The sequence below is a fragment of the Hyperoodon ampullatus genome (genome assembly GCF_949752795.1).
Source record: "Hyperoodon ampullatus genome assembly, chromosome: 11".
NCBI classification, from domain to species: domain Eukaryota; kingdom Metazoa; phylum Chordata; class Mammalia; order Artiodactyla; family Ziphiidae; genus Hyperoodon; species Hyperoodon ampullatus.
In genome coordinates this window covers 29,824,442-29,844,488 of record NC_136924.1, presented here as the reverse complement: position 1 = coordinate 29,844,488, position 20,047 = coordinate 29,824,442, and the positions used below count along the sequence as shown (strand labels likewise).

The 20,047-nt window shown below is 36.6% G+C and overlaps 1 protein-coding gene and 1 pseudogene across 2 annotated transcripts in view; one reads left to right on the top strand and one right to left on the bottom strand.

Moving 5' to 3' along the window:
- The window catches only part of LOC307059950 (small ribosomal subunit protein eS8-like), a 36,096-nt pseudogene extending 33,743 nt beyond the window's left edge, over positions 1-2,353 (bottom strand). The window contains exons 1-2 of the transcript in view: positions 2,272-2,353; positions 522-1,176 (exon numbers count right to left, since the gene is read on the bottom strand). The product of the transcript in view is annotated as a small ribosomal subunit protein eS8-like (transcript). The remainder of the gene's footprint in view (positions 1-521; positions 1,177-2,271) is intronic.
- CRY1 (cryptochrome circadian regulator 1) overlaps positions 1-20,047 on the top strand; it is a gene marked incomplete at its 5' end in the record, with an annotated part of 91,811 nt that overhangs the window by 45,840 nt on the left and 25,924 nt on the right. Inside the window, one exon of the mRNA XM_079714123.1 lies at positions 12,191-12,299. Within this exon, the coding sequence (XP_079570249.1) occupies positions 12,191-12,299 (109 nt within the window). The remainder of the gene's footprint in view (positions 1-12,190; positions 12,300-20,047) is intronic.

Sequence of the window (20,047 nt, the reverse complement as noted above, 5' to 3'; positions counted from 1 at the left end):
ACTGTCTATTTCATGAATGTTTGGTAGAATTCATCTATATAGCTGACTGGCTCTTGTGTTTTCCATATAAGATTTTTAACCACGAATTCAGTTTCTTTAGTAGGTATGAGACCATTCATGTTCTTTATTTGCTCTTGAGTCAGTTTTGGTAAGTTCTAAATTTCTTCTTGAGTCAGTTTTGGTAAGGAATTTATCCATTTTATCAAAGTTTTCAAATTTATTTGCATAAAATTGTTCATACTGCCTTATTTGCCATTTAATCCCTGCAATATCTGAGATTATATCCTCTTTTTTATTCTTAATATTGCTTATTTTGTCTGCTCTCAATTTTTCCCTTAATTTACCTTGTCAGTTTTACACTATTGTTTCTTCAAGTAATAAATTTTGGCTTTGTTGTTTCTATTATGTATTTGTGTTCTCTTTTCACTAATTCCTGCTCTTGATCATTTCCTTCTTTCTTTTTCTTCTTTAGAACATAGAGAACAATAGATGAACAATAGAACAATAAACATCTTTATTACTTGAGCTAAGATAGGAGGGAGGAGGATTTGTTTGCCTTTCCGGGCCTTGATTTTCCTCAGCTAGAACTCCAGCTCCTTGCATTCTAGCACATAGCCATCTGCTTGGCCACACTGGCCTGGTTTTGAAACAATGCATGCAAGGAGCTTGCCCTGCTGGAACTGCTCTTCCAGAAGACTGCTGATTTTGGCAGTCCTTTTCCTTTCATCATATTTCTTCTGAATTTTCTTTTATCGTTTTTTGTTTAAAATCCCTTCCTCCTCGGAAGTCAGCTTGGCTCCTTTCTTGCGGCCCCGGGGTAGTGCATAGTGGGACTCCTACCACTGTCAGAATAGTGTGCTGTCAATGAGCACAATGCAGTTCTTCACCAGGGTCTTGGTACTGACCAGTTCATTGTTGGAGGCACTGTAAACAATAATAAGCCTCGTTTTGCACGTACAACACTCCAAGCCTCAGGGGAAGTTCCCCACGTCCAGCCTCAAGTTCCTCACGTCCAGCGACTTCTTGTTGTCTCCCTGCATGTGGAATGTGTATATGAGGCAGGGTCAATCTTAGTGTTGGCAGCAGGGATTCCCAGCTCATACTTCTGCTTCTTGTGGTAGGCCTTTCTCTCGTTCTTAGTCTTGTGATGCTTGTGCCAGTTGTTCCGAGATATGCCTGTTGCTTAGTGCTGGCTGGAAAGAGATCATTTCCTTCTTTATATTTTTTTAGAGATTTATTCTGCTGTTTTCCTAACTCATTTTCAAGTCTTTTTTTTCTAACGTAAGGATTTAAGCCTATATATTTTCTTCTAATACCTCTTTTTTGTTGTTTTTCATTCTGCGCATTTTAGATATTTTTTTTTCATTATCATTCAGTTTTAGGTATTTACTAAAATCCATTGTGATGTTCTTTGTTTGATAAATTGTTTGGAGAAGTGTTTTTTTTTTGTTTTTTTTTTGCAGTACGCGGGCCTCTCACTGTTGTGGCCTCTCCCGTTGCGGAGCACAGGCTCCAGACGTGCAGGCTCAGCGGCCATGGCTCACGGGCCCAACCGCTCCGCGGCATGTGGGATCTTCCCGGACCGGGGCACGAACCCATGTACCCTGCATCGGCAGGCGGACTCTCAACCACTGCACCATCAGGGAAGCCCGGAGAAGTGTTTTTTAATTTCAAAATGTATGATAGATACCAATTTCTTTAAATCTGTTGAATAGTATTATGACCTAGTACAGGGTCAATTTTCATGAGTATTCCATGTATACTTGCATAAATGTTCTCTACTTATTGGATATAATGTTCTCTGACTGCTTTATATCTTATGTCTTTGTCTTTGATTTTGTGTAGTTTCTAGATGTGGATGTATCTAGATGGTGTATGGTGTATCTAGATGTGGATCCTTTCTCTGTCTCTGTCTCATCTCTCCTTCTCTGTATCTCTGCTTATTTTTATCTGTTCTTTATTTCTGTTTTTATTTCCCCTCCTCTCCATGCCACCTCCCAACTGTATCCCCATGTTCCTCTCTTTCTTACTCTGCTTGAGATTCATGAGCTTCTTGAATTGATATCTTTCAGTGGTTCTGGAAAATTCTCAGTAATTTTCAGGTCTCTTATTCTGCAACTCAGATTAAGTTCTTGTTTCCTTGTGTATTTTATGATTGATTGATTGATTTTTGGTGGAACTTTTTCTGTAGAAATTGAAGCATGGGTTGAAGTTGAGAATCCAGAGAGGATTTATAATTTCTTTTAACAGTTATCTCAGATCACAACCAACCTGGGACCACGTTAAATGCAATGATATGCTTGAGACGTTTGGTACTGTTTAAATTCCATGAATTTGCATTGAGATTATGCATGGGAGGATGCACAAGAATTTTTTAATAAAAGAAATAATTTTAGATTTATAGAAAATGTACAGATATAATACAGAGAGTTCCTGATTTTACTCTATACCCAGTTTCCCCCAATATTAACATCTTACATTACCACCATATTTTTGTCAAAACTAAGAAATCATAGCACTAGCTAAATTGCAGACCATATTCAGATTTCCACTAATGTTCTTTTTCTGTTCCAGGATTTCATCCAAATTACCACATTGTAGTCATGTGTCCTTAGTCTCCTCTGTCCTGTGATAGTTCCTCAGGCTTCCCTTGTTTTTTATGACCTTTTTGATTTAGAGTACTGGTCATGTATCTTGTAGAATAGTCCTCAATTTAGTTTTGTCTGATGTTTTTCTCATCTTTAGAGTGGGGTTATGGGTTTTGTGGAAAATATCACAAAAGTGAAGTGTTCTTCTCATCATATCATACCAAGATGTACATGATACATGACTGACTTATCGCTGATGATGTTTGCTCCAATATGTGGTTGCAGTACTGTTTGCCAGTTTTCTCCACTGTGAAATTACTATGTTTAACCTTTCCATTCAGGAATGGGAGATTTTATTTTCTTTCAGCCCAGACTGAGTAGAGACAGGCAAATTTCCTTCCTGTCCTATTAAGATTTATGTCTTATTTACATTTGAACTGTGGATGGAGCTCTTTAAAGCCCAGGTTTTATATTGAGGGTCTATTATTAGTTTCCTCAGTTGGATGGGCTTTGGGCTTTATCTCCTGTCCTCCTCAACCTGGATTATGTTTAAGCTTTCCAGGGCTCTGTAGAAATCCTCAAGGCTAAAGCTGACCTTAGCACTCTGCTTTAACCTCTTATGATTCCTTACTTTTGGGGCAGTCCAGTGAATTATGTTTAAAAGTTTTCTTTTGTTGTTTTTTGTCAACTTTTTGTTAGTTATTTCCATTAAGGTATCTTAATCCAATGTACTGTCAGCAACAGAAGTTAGTAGGTTTCTTTTGACATTGATTTTGAATATTTTTTAAAATGTTAACACTTGTGTTGGGGGGAAATACAGCTTAGACTTAGAAAGTATGTTACTTGTAGTCATTCTCCCAATTCCTCACTCCCCCCGACCCAGACACACACAGTTCTTATGAGTTTCTTAATTTAAGGATACTGTTTTCTCTGCTTTGATTGATCTTTCCTACTTGATCCTCATGATCATTACCTATTGATTCCAAACTCTGTTCAAGTGTTTTCTTCCTCATGCCTTCTCCTGTCTCCTTTCCCCTGCCCCCGCCACACAGAGTTTGATTTCTTCTGTGCTGCCATAATATACCCTTCATTAAGAAATATGAAGACATATATATCAATGTTGGTTTGAACATTATGGTAGATGTTATTATTGTTCACCATTATTCACCTGCAGGAAATTTATGCTTCTGCCTTCTTGAAGTTTGGCTTGCCCATGTAACCTGCTTTAACCAATTAAATGTGAGCAGAAATGCCTTGCCTGCAGTAGATACATAGCATGAGTGAGAAATAAACTTTAGTTATTTTAAGACACTGAGCTTTGAGAGTTGTTTGTTACCTCAGTGTAGCCTAACATATTCTGTCTTAATTGACACACATGCTCATCCCTCATCTTGAAGGCAAAAGCTGTATTTTAGTCGTCTTTATGTCCTTAAAGCTGCCAGCCTAATTTTCCTAAAACATTTTAGATTATTATATATCCTTCAGGAAAGTAACATTATATAGTGCAAAGAGTATGGGTTTAGAGTCAGACACATCAAAATTAAAATTTTTACTTGATTGCTTAGCTGAGTTACTTTGGAAGATGTCCTTGAGTTTTAGATTCATTTTAAAAATGAGATACCTTATAAAGTTGTTGGGAATATAGTATATGTAAAGTACCTAGTACAGTAGACATTCTTTCCCTCTCATATTTCTTACTTCTCCATTGACTATTGAATCAAGTCTTTAAAAGTCCCTTTCTCCTGCTTTCATTAATTTATTTATTTGGTTAGTCATTAGATAAATATTTTTTGAACTGCTACTATATGTCAGGCATTGTCTAGTTACTGGGAAGTGGTGAACAAGGCCTAGTCCCAGTCTTTAAGGTGGTTACAGTCCTATGGCCAATAATTCTCCCTTCCTGTCTTCAGCTATCAAACAAAGTTATATTAATACTGCAAGTCCTCTCTCTACCATCACCTTGAAAATGTTGCCTAAATTTCCCCCATCTCAAAAAAAAAAAAGAAAAAAATCCAGAAGTGATTGTTCCCTCCTGATTGTTCAAAGCAAATTACTGGTATTCATATGTGTCTCTTATAATATATATTGCATTCTGCCATAACAGGTTCTGTTATATTCATATACATCATTTACATTTTCAAGTTTCTTTTCTAAATTTTAAGCTCCTTGAGTGTTGGAATTTCATATCATTTATCTTGTATTCCTCAAATCAAGAATATTATGTGGATAATGAATAATATCATTTGTTAGAAGGTGTTTTAGGAATTTATGGGGGCATTTTTGGTAGTCACAGTGATTGGAGGGTCCTAGTGGAATTAATGAGGAGAGACTGAGGATGGAAAACTTCTTGCAGTGCTCAGGACAGTCTCTCAAAATAAATAGTTGTCCTGAGTCCCACATAACTTTCAAATATTATACTAGATGTTTCGTGAAACATCTAGTAAGTGAAAAACTTATTCATGATTTTCAAAATCTAGAGCCTAAATCCATTTTTATGTGTAAACACTAGGTATTTTTTACACAATTTTAATATACATTGAGTGTTCCTGAAATATATTGATCACCAATGTGAATCAAGGGAAGATTGAACTTTGTCCAGACCTCTACTAAATTTTGCTCAACATTACAGAAAACCAAAGGCAGTAACACTCATGGTATTTGAGTCACCAATAATACAAATGTATCATTCTGTTTTTTTGTAGCTGTTGAATTTAAAATGATTCTGTATGTAGGTGTAGGCATCCAACTAATTCATTGTCTTTTTGTTTCATACCCAGATATTTACTTATGGTAAGTAAATGTTGCTTCTTTTTAAAATATAAATGACTTTACTTAAACTTCTCTCATATATTACATTGGAGTGTTATATTAATGCTTTACAATTGTATATAAGGATATGTTATCTATGAATTTCATTTCAGAATTTAAAATAAGGCAGTGAAAAATATTTGTTATAAAAAGTGACATTGTGTCATGGTTTAGAGCCACTGATTTATGAACCATTAGAGCCTGGAAAAAATATAAAATTTGCTTTTAAAATACATATTTAATCCTATTCAACATTAAACTGTTTTCTTTAGGGAAAGTGTATATCACAAATATTCTGATAATTTGAATAATGTTAGATAAGAGCACTAAAAATTTGTTACAAACCAGAAAAAAAGCATATGTAAACTTTATTCAATTTATAAAGAGACAAATTGCTATTTATAATTTTTGAACTTCTAATGAAACACCAATGACTGCTTAATGACTGAGACTCTCCATTTTTTTCTTTATTATAGTTAGTATATCCAGAACTTTTATTTTAAAAAATTTAACTCTGTTGTTTCACAAGGAGGAAGGGTAGAAGAGAAGATATTTTGCATGTGATTTAATGATCTTAATTTATAGTCTGTAAATCACTTCTCTAGGGTCAGCAATGAATTGTTTTGGTTTAGATATTCTAAGTGTAGTTTTCATTGTTGAGCATGTGATAAGATATATTTTATAAACTAAAGTGCAGAACCAGATGGCTTTATTCTGGTATGATACGTGTTAATTCATAATGCCTTGTTTTTAGCAGGAATGGGATTATGTTGTATCTTACTGTTGCCTTTTTTAGACTATTTTATAGACAGAACTAGAAATTCTAGTTATATAAAGCTGTACTAGCATAGGCTGGAAAGTAGGTCATTGTTATGGGGAGTATACCAAACTGCCCACTGGTTGCTATAGCAATGACCTACTTTAAGCAACTATTTCTGTTGATTCATGTTGAAATCATCTTTTGGAACCAGCATAAAGAAACACACCGCATGTAATTTTTCCTAATAGCAATAAGGTAGTGATCGCTGGAGGTAAAAAAAAAATCCTTAAAATGTTTAAAGTGAAGAAATATATTTTCTCACCTAACCCCTCTTCAATTTATTTTGAAGTGCTGCAATTAGTATTGTAATTAAATAGTACCAGAACTGTTCTTCTGTGTGGGCAATACAATTATGCAGAGGGGTGTAGTGAGTTTTACTACCCTTTGGCCTATTTAAAAATCAACCTGTTACATGTAGTTAATAGCATTATTAACTGAGCCTTCAAATGGGTATGGTTTCAGGAAAACAGTAAACATGCCAAATTGGATAAGGTCTGAAAATAAGTTCCTATTAAAATTGTACCTTATGGGGAGTTCCCTGGTGGCCTACTGGTTAGGATTCTGGGCTTTCACTGCCATGGCCCTGGTCAGTCCCTGGTCAGGGAACTGAGATCCCGCAAGCTGCATGATGGGGTCAAAAAAAAAAAAATACCTTATGCAATTTCAATATATTGTATTAAATCATTCCATTCAACGTTGGATTCCTGTTCTTAGGTACATGCATTCGTAATATATAAAGGTTGAAATTGTTGTGTTCTCTGAAACACATTGAATCTGAACTCTGGCAGAACTTACTCTCTTCCCAGTTGAGGGTAAAGTTAGACTATAGAGTACCCTCTGAAGTAACATTATTCCTTCAGCACTAAAAAGAAATCTTACCTGTCAATGAGTTGATATTTTGAACTTGGTGTATTGGAGATTTTATGGTATTATCAAGGAAGAATTATATGCTTAGAGATTAGTTGATTCAGGGTCTTAATTGCACTGTATCTTGTTGTATATATATTCATATTCACATTTGCCTTGCCTTGTGGGAAAGATTTTCATCAATCCTTTGTTCAAAGTCACATTCAGAGAAAGTTAAGAGTTCAAGATGATTATGTATATAGATGTAGGCATTAACTAATTCATTATCTTCTTTTGTCATGCCCCAGTATTTACATATAAAAATACATGTTACTTCTTTCAAAACTATAAATTTTTCCCAAGGGAGAATAATTATAACTTCTGCTGAATGAATATCTACCAAGTACTAGTTATTTTATGCTCTTTCTATCCTTTCAGCAGATGTTCAAGACAACTCTATAGGTTATTTTCTACTATTTCTGAACTTTTCAACAAATTGTGTAAGGCACGTGATGAGATTTGTTTGCCAAATGTAGAATCCAAAACACAGGTAAAGAAAACTGTGTAGTTAGGAGTGAGACACAGATATTTAATTTGAAATCCTTCAGGAGGAGAAGGTGATCTATATATGATAGCTATCATATAACGTACAATCTGAAAGTTTCTCTAGGATGAGGTTATGTCCTTTGAGGGTTTAGGGGATGGAGAAATTACTTTCAGGTGCAAGACTGAAGATTAGTGGAATGTGAACTTAAAGAGATGGGTATTGGGAAAGATACTCGAGGCCGAGGGAAGAGCATGGAGCAAATTCCAGGAGATTGAATGTGTGGGGAAAAGAGAATTAGTTTGGTTTGGCGGGAGGGAAAGAGGAATGGTAGGAAGTGAGCTCTGGAACCCTAAGTTAGTCAAACAAAATAATTTGTTCTTTATTCTATAGAGAATGAATTTTTGAAGACCTTTTTACAGGAAAGTGTGCCTCAGGAAGATTTCATATTGTGTATAAAATGGATAAGAGTGGAGAGAGATTGTTGGTAGGCAGAGCCATTTTAAGGCATTGCAGCAAATAATACTAGCAAGAGATAACAAGGGATAGAATTACTGTAGCAAGAATAGAAGTGATAGGAAGGAGGACACTAAAAAAATAATAAATAACAGTTATATAATCATGCTTACTATGGGTCAGGCACTATTCTAAGAGCTTCACATATGTTATTTAATTCTCACAACAGTAGTATGATATGGGCCCTGTTACTATTCCAATTTAACAGATGAGGAAATTAGAACTTTTCAGGATTGATTGAGGGATAGTAACTTGTTGCTATCAATTGTTAAATTATGGGACATCTATGCAGTGGAATACTATGAAACCATGAAAATTGATGCCATAGAAGTATGTCTGTTGCTTTGAAAATATGTTCACTATGTGTTAAAACAGATTTACAGTAAATATAATATTTCTGTTTTGTTCTACTTTGAATGAATATGCTAATTGTCAATTTTATAACTTTTATGACATTTTAAAAAAGTGTATGTTTCTCTCTTCTTTACCCCCACCCCAAACTCCCTCTCCCCAAGGGTAGCTATTATTAATAGCTTGGTGAGTATCCTTCCAGTTAACAAGTAGATATATGCAAAGTAAGTTTTATTTTATCAAAATAATATATGCAACAGTTTTAAAAGTCATAGTGCAAAAAGCCTTATAACGAAGGACAGCATCACTGGTATGTTCTCCTCCATCCTGCTCTTTTTCTTTTCTTCACAAGTCTTTTCTGAAATACCTATTTGAGTCCACTGTATCTCTGCAGTCTTTATGTGAAATTATAGTGATATAAACAATAACATCCATGGAAGAAAAACACCATCAATAACATCTACGGGAGGAAAACATCATACTGCAATACAACTTCTGTTCCTTTGTTTTATAAAGTGCCAAAACAAAATTAACTTTATGGTTGCAAAACTTTTTCCATTGCTTCAGTCTACGTCATTCTGTACAATGTTTGTTTGGTTCATAGAGTATTTATTGAAAAGCATTAAGAACGCTTATTCAGCTTGTGAACAAGAAAGGGAAAAATAAAGGGCTAATTATTAACTAATCCAGGCTTACTTGTTCATTTTATAAATGAATAAGATCCTTTTTTTTTCTTTTCCCATCTTGTTGTCTATCATTGACCTGCTGGTACTATATAAAAACTTTTCTACCAAAAAAGTAGAATATGGTGAACTCTTGCTACTTACTACCAGCTCTGGTAGAGAAGATACTGAAACTAATACTACAAAAGAGATATGAGGATTATCTCTGCCTTGGATTATCCTTCCAGGACATTTTAGTTTTGTACTGTTTAAATTTAAGAAAACTTAAAAATTGCTAGTTCATTCAACTTCTTAATTTTTGATCTGAGTACTACAGGCTCTAAAATTTCTTTTGCCAAGCAAATACAGAAAACTAGATGCTTCCCGATAAACATTTACACTGAACATGATAAGTTATTTATAGTTACGGATAATTTTACAAAACTTAGATACTTTAATATTGCTCTAACAACAAACAACAACAATATTCTCCCCAAAGTATTTGCACATTGGCAGTGGTGGGTTGGGATGGGGATTGGGTATTAGGGGGGTAACTCCAAACCAAGACAGAAAGGGGGTGTGGTGAAATATAAATGTGAATATATATTTGTTTAAGGACAACTGTGAGACTTCCTAAGGTGAAATGGTGGGATGTCTTTAACATCCTCATGAGTATAGCACTGCCCAAGCCTGTAGAGATGATGATTCCTAAAGGGGAAGGAATATCAAACTTGACTAGGTATACTGATGTCACTAATAACTACAGTTGTAGAAAATTAACAAGACTTTCTTGGTGAAATTATGGGATCAGAATGGGCAAAGACAACAAAATGATCTATTCTGAATAATCTTCTAGAAAAATGCTGTCCAGTAGAACTTTCTGCAATGATGGAAGTGTTCTTCACCTGTGCTGTCCAATATGGTAGCTACTAGGCACACATGTAGCTCTTGAGAGGCCTTGAAATGTGGCACGTGTGACTGAGGAACTGAATCATTAATTTTAATTAATTTAAATGGCTACATGTGCCTAGTGGCTACCATATTGGACAATGCAGTTCTGAAATATGCCTTTCCATTCATTTTAACCACTCCTTCTCACAAGTAAGACACAGTCATTATTCTGAAAGAGCACATGACCTGTAGAAAAGGCAGATAGATATTTAAGACGAAAAACAAAGAAGAAGCAGAGTAGAGAGGAAATAAGATATATCCAGCTGAGAGGAACAGAATCTAGATGAAATATTAGAGAAAATTAACATGAGGCTAACAATGAGGTTGAACTTTCCAGGGGTGATATCTCTTTTGGATTTGCTCTTGTGGACTGCTCCATTTCTTCCCAATGGAAGAGGCAAAGTAAGCAGTCTTCTGCCTCTGCCCCAGAATTCCCCCAGATATCTATTATGCAAAAGACTTACTGATAATTATTTCATTGAAAAAACATCTATAGCCCCACCTGCATCATGAAACCTTTTTTGAAAAAATTAATCTGGCATTCTCTACACTCAGAGAGTTAATGCCACATAATTTAACATCTATTTATTATCAAATTCTTTTTCTTTAATTATATTAGAAATTTGAAAATGGGCATTACACTTTCTCTCATACGTAGATAATTACGATTGCTCAGAGTGATTAAATAGGATGTTACCTTTTCTTCCAGTAGAAAAAGTTCTAGATTTTACAAGGTGGCTTTCCTATATGAACTTGAATTTATTTCACCAAGTTTCAACAATGAGATCAATTCATTTAATTACTTTCTTTCTTTTTTTTTTTTTTCCTCTCTTCTTTGCGGTACACGGGCCTCTCACTGCTGTGGCCTCTCCCGCCACAGAGCACAGGCTCCAGACGCACAGGCTCAGCAGCCATGGCTCACGGGCCCAGCCGCTCCGCGGCATGTGGGGCCCTCCCAGACCGGGGCACGAACCCGTGTCCCCTCCATCGGCAGGCGGACACCCAACCACCGCGCCACCAGGGAAGCCCTTTTTTTTTTTTTTTTTTTTTTTGCGGTATGTGGGCCTCTCACTGTTGTGGCCGCTCCCGTTGCGGAGCACAGGCTCCGGACGCGCAGGCTCAGCGGCCATGGCTCACGGGCCCAGCCGCTCCGCGGCATGTGGGATCCTCCCGGACCAGGACACGAACCCGTGTCCCCTGCATCGGCAGGCGGACTCTCAACCACTGCGCCACCAAGGAAGCCCTATTTCTTTTTTTAAATATTTATTTATTTATTTATTTTTGGCTGCGTTGGGTCATAGTTGTGGCACATGGGCTTCTCTCTAGTTGTGGCGCTCTGGCTCCAGAGTACGTGGGCTCTGTAGTTGCAGTGCATGGGCTCCAGGGTGCTTGGGCTCTGTAGTTGTGGCACGTGGGCTTTCTAGTTGTGGCACACAGGCTCAGTAGTTGAAGTGTGCAGGTTTAGTTGCCCCACAGCATGTGGGATCTTAGTTCTCCGACCAGGGATCGAGCCAGCATCCCCTGCGTTGGAAGGTGGATTCTTAACTACTGGACCACCAGGGAAGTCCCTACTTTATTTCTTTATATGATTTTTATGTTTACAAATTAAACTTTGCTAACAGTCACTCTTATTTAATGAAAGTTAGCAATTTAATTTAGGAACTTTATTAAAAAATACTGAGAGGGCTTCCCTGGTGGCACAGTGGTTGAGTGTCTGCCTGCCGATGCAGGGGACACGGGTTCATGCCCCGGTCCGGGAAGATCCCACATGCCGCAGAGCGGCTGGGCCTGTGAGCCATGGCCGCTGAGCCTGCTCATCCAGAGCCTGTGCTCCGCAATGGGAGAAGCCACAACAGTGAGAGGCCCGCGTACCGCAAAAAAAAAAAAAAAAAAATACTGAGAAATTTGTGCTGTAATTTAAAAAAATTATAAGTATGATTTCTGGAAACAGTAATTTCTATATAAGCTGGAAATAATAAGATGATAAGAGGTAAAAAAGGTGATGGGGTGGCATTTCAAATTTTAGAATAACATGATTTTACATTACTTTATGTCTTCTAAATATATATTTTGAAGAATTTAAATAATATTTTCCTCTCTCTAGATTTTTGCTTCAATGTCTTGAAGACCTTGATGCCAATCTGCGAAAATTAAACTCTCGTCTGTTTGTGATTCGTGGACAACCAGCAGATGTGTTTCCCAGGCTTTTCAAGGTTATTGGAAAAATCTTTGCATAAAAAAATAATCTTTTGTCAGAGAAGACACGTATTTGGGGTAAAGTATGGGAAATATAAGTGCTTTTAAATAAAATATTGTGGATATTTTCTCTATTTAATAAAAATGTTACACAGTGTAAAATCAGACAGTGAAAAAAATGATTTACAATGAAAAGTTTCTTTCTTCTACTTTAAACTGACAGTTCCCCTCTCAGAAGCAACAACTACTACTAGTTTGTGTATTCATTAGAAATATTCTTTGCACAAATAAGAATGCATATGTGTATGTGTTTATATACACATATTTGTGTTTGTGTGAATGTTAACCATCCCCCCTTTTTAAAACCAAGGTAAGAACATGCTATGTTATACCATTCTATGCCGTGCTTTATTCACATAACCATGTATTTTGGAGATTGTTCCATGTTACTTTCTCAGTTTTTTTTTTTTTTTTTCTAATTATGTTTGGCTGTGTTGGGTCTTCATTTCTGTGCGAGGGCTTTCTCCAGTTGCGGCGAGTGGGAGCCACTCTTCATCGCGGTGCATGGGCCTCTCACTGCCGCGGCCTCTCTTTGCGGAGCACAGGCTCCAGATGCACACGCTCAGTAGCTGTGGCTCACGGGCCTAGTTGCTCCGCGGCATGTGGGATCTTCCCAGACCAGGGCTTGAACCCGTGTCCCCTGCATTGGCAGACTCTCAACCACTGTGCCACCAGGGAAGCCCCACTTTCTCAGTCTTTTAAATGGCTTCATAGTACAGCATTGTATAGATATGCTGTTAATTTCTTTTTTTTTAATTAAAGTATAGTTAACTTACAATATCATATTAGTTTCAGGTGTACAACATAGTGATGCAATATTTTTATAGATTACACACCATGCAAAGTTATTATAAAATATTGACTATACTCCCTGAGCTGTATATTATATCCCTGTGACTTATTTATTTTATAACTGGTAGCTTATACCTCTTAATCCCCTTCACCGGTTTCACCCCTACCCCTACCCCACTCCCCTCTCGTATCCACTAATTTGTTCCTTTTTGTTTTTTGGGTTTTTAAAAATTTATTTATCTATCTATCTATCTATCTGCTTTGGGTTTTTATTGCTACGCCCAGGCTTTCTCTAGTTGCAGTGAGCGGGGGCTACTCTTCGTTGCAGTGTACAGGCTGCTATTGTGGTGGCTTCTCTTTTTGAAGAGCACGGGCTCTAGAGTGCATGCTCAGTAGTTGTGGCACACGGGCTTAGTTGCTCCACAGCATGTGGGATCTTCCCGGACCAGGGATCGAACCAGTGTCCCCTGCACTGGCAAGTGGATTCTTAACCACTGCGCCACCAGGGAAGTCCTCACTAATTTGTTCTTTGTATCTGGTGAGCCTATGTCTGTTTTGTTATATTTGTTTGCTTGTTTTTTAGATTCCACATATAAGTGAAAACATACAGTATTTGTCTTTCTCTGTCTGACTTATTTTCACTTACCATAATGCTCTCAAGGTCCATCCACATTGTCACAAATGGCAAGATTTCATTCTTTTTTATGGCTGAGTAATCTTTCAGTGTCTCTGTGTGTGTGTGTGTGTGTATGTGTGTGTGTGTATGTGTACATCTTTATCCAGTCATTTGTTGGAGGGCACTTAGGTTGCTTCCATATATTGGATATTGTAAATAATGCTGATATGAACATTGGGGTACATATATCTGTTTGATTTAGTGTTTTTGTTTTCTTCAGACAAATACCTAGGAATGGAATTGCTGGATCATATTACCATATTATCTGTGTTCTATTTTTAATTTTTTGAGGATATAATTTCTTTCATTAGCTTTCTATTGAACATTTAGTTATTTTTCCACAGGCCTTTTGCTAATACAAGTAATGCTGTCAGTGAACATCCTTGTTCACAAAAGTGAAATCTTTGCTCACATGTGCCATTACATTTGTGGGACAATTCTTATAAGACTTTCTCAGTCAAAAGGCTGTAACAATTGACATGCTACAAAACTGTAATGTTTTTAACTTGGTAGAATCTTAAAAATCTCCTAATCTTATTTCCCCCTCTTTTTTCCAAATGAAAAAATTAGTCCTAGAAGATTAAATGAGCTGACCTACGTCATAAAACTAGCTCATGGAAGTGTTCAGACCAGAAACTGAGTTTTCTGGCTTTGTTAATCTATCCCTTCCTATTTACTACCATTAGTATTCCTAATGTATATCTGGTTTTTTCTTGCAGCTGTTTGATTCATCAAATTTTTATAATAGCATTGTTTCCACTTCTAATGCACAAGAAAACAGTTCCTTTTCCTGAATGACATAATCGCAGTGCTGGGAATCAAACCAACACTACCTAGCCTTTTTTTCATCAGTGTGAAAGAACCTTTTAATGTTTAGAGTTTGGCTAATACAACAGTTGTAGCTAGTGAAAATTTATTTTATAAAAGTTTTCTTACTACTGTAGCTACTTAGAGTCAGAATTTAACCTAGGTACATGGAAGAGCTCTGAGAAGAAAGGATATCAGAAACAATGGTAATAGTTTATCAGCATCTCACAAGTATAAAAGTATATGTGAATAACTGCTCAACCCTATCTAAATCCATGTGTTATAAGTAAAATGAATCTTAAGAGGATTTTAAGTACCTTTAAAATAACAAAACATTTACCTGCTTTAAAAAAATGGTTTAACTCAGCAAGTCTTTTGTGTTCTTTATTTTGAGCTTTCTTCTGCTTGAAGTAACATATTATTGGATCAAACTATCTTCTGTATATAGATGATGTCCTGTCTTGTTACTTTGGCAGAGAGGCAATGGTTTCTGCAAGGACCATAAAATACAGATATGTGAATATACTTTAATATACCTAGAGTGCTTATTATTGTATTCTGATACAGTAGTCTATATAAAATGTCATTTATGAAAACTTTCAGATTTACTTAATATGTCTGAACCATAGAGGGAGTTAATTCCTCTTTTTATTGTATTGATATTTTTATTTTTACTTTTTGTTTAGAGGTGCTATATGCATGTGTTTCCAAAAAAGAGCCCAAGAGTATGTACAATAAAAAGCAGGTCTCCTTCTCACCCCTAACCCTTACACCCCCAGTTTCTCTGAGGAGGAAGATCCTTTTGTCAGTAACTAGCTGACTTGTTTACATTACTGTCTCTGATTTTATTATTCTAGTACAGCAGATAGTGAGAACTTTAATAGGTAAGTGATCCAGCTTCCCACATTGGAGGTAAAACTGGTTTAGACCTGATAACAGTACCTTTAGTTTACTGGGGTGGAAATAGTGATTTCAGTACTGATGTCTCCTCTAGTGTGCACCTTCCTTCTATAGCATTCACTCATTTTATTCTGTTTATACTAAGTAGATTTAGTAATGGGGCCAGAGCATTTTTATAAACACATTTTTACACACACCTATGTTGGATAAACTTGTTTTTTCTTATGTGTTTTCTACTTAGAATTTTTCTCAGTTAAATTCTAACTTAATATAAGCTGACAAGATGGCTTTTTTTTCTTTTCATGTTCTACTGAAGAAATGATAAACTTAGCATACACTAACCCAGGCAAAACTTGAATGACAGTATTAATCATAGGTGTCTTATATAAATTATTATTATTGTGCAGTTAAATCTTATATCTTCTACATTTGGTGCCAGAGTGATAAGCTACCAAGACCACGCATATTCTAGGGCCTGCAGAAACTTTTTATGAAGAGTTTAAAGTATCAGTTTAAAACACTCTCATTATATCCAAGAAACAGAGACATGTGTCTAAAGTCTTTATAGATGGACACACTGAAGCATAATAAAATGTTTTGTTCAAAATCACAGAATAAATCAAAGAAGAACATATAAAGCCACTAACATTTCACATTCATAAATTTATATTGTGCTTTTTGAGTCATTTTGGATTCTTGCTTTATTATTTCATGGTACATGCTCATTTGAATAAGATAATTCATTCAGCAGATATTGATTGAGTGCCTGCTATGTACATGGCAGTGTTCAAGGTGCTGGGGGTATACTGGTGAACCAAACAGAAAAAGTTCCTACCTTCACGGAGCTTACACTATATTGGGAAGCAGACAAATAATAAGTAAATATGCAATGTCAGGTGGTGATAGGTGCTCAAATAAAATGTGGGATAGAAACTCCCAAGGTGAGGGAAGGATAGTTACTTTATATGGAATCATGGAAGGCCTCACTGATAAGGTAACCTTTGAGCAAATATATGAAGAGATTGAACCATGCAGATATCTAGTGTGTGATATATTGAATTCACAAAATTTTGCAGCTTGTTCATCAAAAGGTAGAGTTTATTTTCTCACTCCCTTAAATCTGGGTTGGCCTTATATCTTGTTTTCACTAAGTGCCAAAGGAGATACCGAGTGCCAAAGGAGATACCGAGTTTCAAATCCTAGGCCTCAAGCGACCTTGCAGCTTCTACCTTTGCCCACGTGGAATGCTCCTTGTAGCATGTAAGGACTGGGCTAGAATGTCAAATTATGGGAGACCACGTGTAGAGAGAGTGGGCCAACCAACAGCCAGCACCAAGGTCTGAAATGTGTGAGAGAGGTCATTTAGATGCTCTGGCACCAGCCAAGCTGCCAGCCGATTGCAAGCTTGTGAGTGAGCCCAGGTGAGACCAACAGAAGAACCATCTAGTTAACTGACAGACTTGGAGAATTAATCAGTTGTTTTAAGCTGCTAAGCTACTGCAGCTTGGGGAAAGAGTGCCACAGGCAGAGGGAACAGCAGTTACAAAGGCCCTGATGTGGAAGTGTGCCATGACTTATTTAGGAACAGCAAGGAAGGAGGCCAGTGTGCTCTAGCCAGAGCACAGTGAGTGAAAATAAGAGATAGGGTCAGAGAGGTTGCAGGAGCCAGATCACAGGGCTTTACCATGTTAAGGACTTTGGCTTTTACTCTGAGTGAAATGGGATGCCATGAGAGATTTCTGAGTAGGGGAGTGACATGATCTCACTTACATTTAAAGAATCACTCTGACTGTAGAGAATAGATATTGGAGAATGGAAATGCTGTAAAGACTTAAGCAGAAAGATCAATTAGGAGAACATGGCAGTTATTTGGAAACAAGATGATGGTGACTAGGACTAGAGTAGAGTAGCAGTAGGGGTGTTGAGAAGTGGTAGGATTTTGGTATATTTTTTAAATAGAGGCTATAGGGTTTGTTTATATGTGGTATTTGAGACTCAAGGATGACTTCTCGGTTTTTAGCCTGGGCAAATGACACAGTGGGTTGCCATTTAGTGAGATGAGGAAGACTATATAGGAGGAACAAGTTTAGGGAAAAATCAGGAGTTCACCTTTTTTAACATTTTAAGTTTGAGATGCCTTTTAGACATCTGAATGTATTTGTTGAGTGGGAGTCAAGTCCAGAGCTCAGGGGAGAGGTCTGTACTAAATTTAGGAACCTTAAACATATAAATTGTGTTTAAAACCCTGAGACTAGATTCATTGAGTAAAGGAAGGGGTAATGGATGGATGTGTGGAAATTTTTAGAGCCTTACCTTTATGTTTGGGTTATTTTGTGAGATAACGTTTTTAAATGTAATTATACTACTTTAAATGCTTTCTCCCAGGAAGTTTGTTATCTATAACTTTGTTTTCTAAAAATTTTATGTTTCTTAATTATTTTCACAATATTACTCGTGACTGTTTAAGAACTGCACATCCATTTAGTGGTTCATATTATGCCTTCTGAATGGTTAAATAATTGTGATACACAAAAACAGATATGAATCTTAGTGCCTAAAATTGCAAAGTGAATATTCACTCATTTCACATGAAAATATTTTAATACTACATTCAAACTTACTGTTATATTTACTATTGAAAGGTTAACCACGTGTTGCTTAAAATAAAACTGGGGCTTAAGAGTAGATAGGGACTTCCGCCTCTGGTTAAGATGTAGAAAGTTGCAGTAGACCAACATTCCTGTCTTAACAATGTGAAGGAAGTAAATATGCTACAATATCATAGGTTTTTTGTTTCTTTGTTTTTAACCTATTAGAGAGTTGATGACACAAAGAAACATAAATAAACCAAACTGCATAAAGGGATGAGACTTTCATGGGAAAGAAGAGACCCATGGCTACGTCCCTGGAATCACAGCAGGAAGAGAAGGGATTCTACCATAGTTGAGAGTGAAGAGAAACCAGTTGAAATTTTACCAAGCTTTTTGTGGTCATATGTGGGCTGACATGGCAGATTAGAATTTCAAGAAGCCCTAGTCACAGAGTAAATTTACACCCACTCTCCAGTTCTTTCTTACAGTGCCTTCATGGAGTACCAGTGGCAGTGTGCCAAAGGCTGGGGCGAGGCAGAAGAGAGGGCTCCCTCATTGAAGTGCACTGGGCATTCACTTAGTGCAAAGTAGCAGTTCACTGAAGCTGGAGATAGGACATCAGGGTAGAAAGATGCCTCCAGAGGTGTAGAAAATTAGGGGACAGGGCTAGAAAACAAAGAGAAGTCCTTAGCAACCGTAAAGCTGATGGGTAGACAGCCAAGCAGAGAGAGATGTCCAATAGTTTGTAAAGCTAGTGACTGGGCTGTAAAGCAGAGAGAGACATCTGGAGTCTTGTTAATTCTCACATCTCAAGCCATGTTGAAGAAAAATCTGAATCCTGCCCTCAAAATATTTGAAGCCAGTGGTGAATGAAATTTTATTACAGCAGCAACAAAGCCCAGACCCAGCTCAATTACTGACTCCAGCAATTCAACTTCTATCAGAGCAAAGACTATGCACTTTTCTAGAGATAAATGTTGTTTATTCTGTTTCTAGTCTTTTATAACATTGTTGTATGATCACAAATTATGAGACACATGAAGAAGCAGGATTATGTAACTTGCAATCAAGTAAAAGAAAAACCATCAGTAGAACCAGTCCCACAGTTGATGCAGATGTTGGGATTAGAATAAAGAAAAGACTTTACAATAATTATGCTGTAGATAGTAGAGGATCTAGTCAACAGGTGAAAAACTATGTAAAGAGATGGTAATTTTAGTACAAAAATGGAAAGTATTAAAACCAAATGAAACTCCTAGAACTGAAGCATGCAATATCAAAAATGAAAATTCATTAATTGGGTTTATCCAGATTGAACAGAGCAGAACAAAAGATCAGTGAAGTTGAAGACAGTCAGTATCCCAGCTGAAGCACAAAGAGGAAGATGTTTTTAAAAAGGGAATAGAGTGTTTGAGACTTGTGGAACAATAGTAAATGGCCTAACATATCCATAATTGTAGACCTAGAAAAAAGAGGGAGAGAGAGATTGGGACAGAAAAAAAATATTTGAAGAGAGAATTGAGTTTCCAAAATTGATGGACGATATCAACATACAGTGCCAAGAAGCTCAACAAACCCCAAACAGCATAAACATAAAGGAAACCACATCTTGCCACATCATAACCAATTAACTGAAAACCAAAGATAGAAAATTTTATAAGCAGCCAGAAAAGAAAAGACATATTCAGGGAAGCACACTAAGAGTGTTCAATGGTTTCTTATTTAAAAAAAAAAGTCCAGAAGACAATGGAATGGCATTTTTAAAAAGCTAGAAATAGTAAAAATATTCATTTTTTAAAAAGAGAAGGCACAATGAAGGCATTTTCAGTCAGACAAATGCAGAGAGAATTTATTTCCATCAGATCTATCCTGTAAGAAATATTAAAAGGGGACTTCCCTGGTGGTGCAGTGGTTAAGAATCTGCCTGCCAATGCAGGGG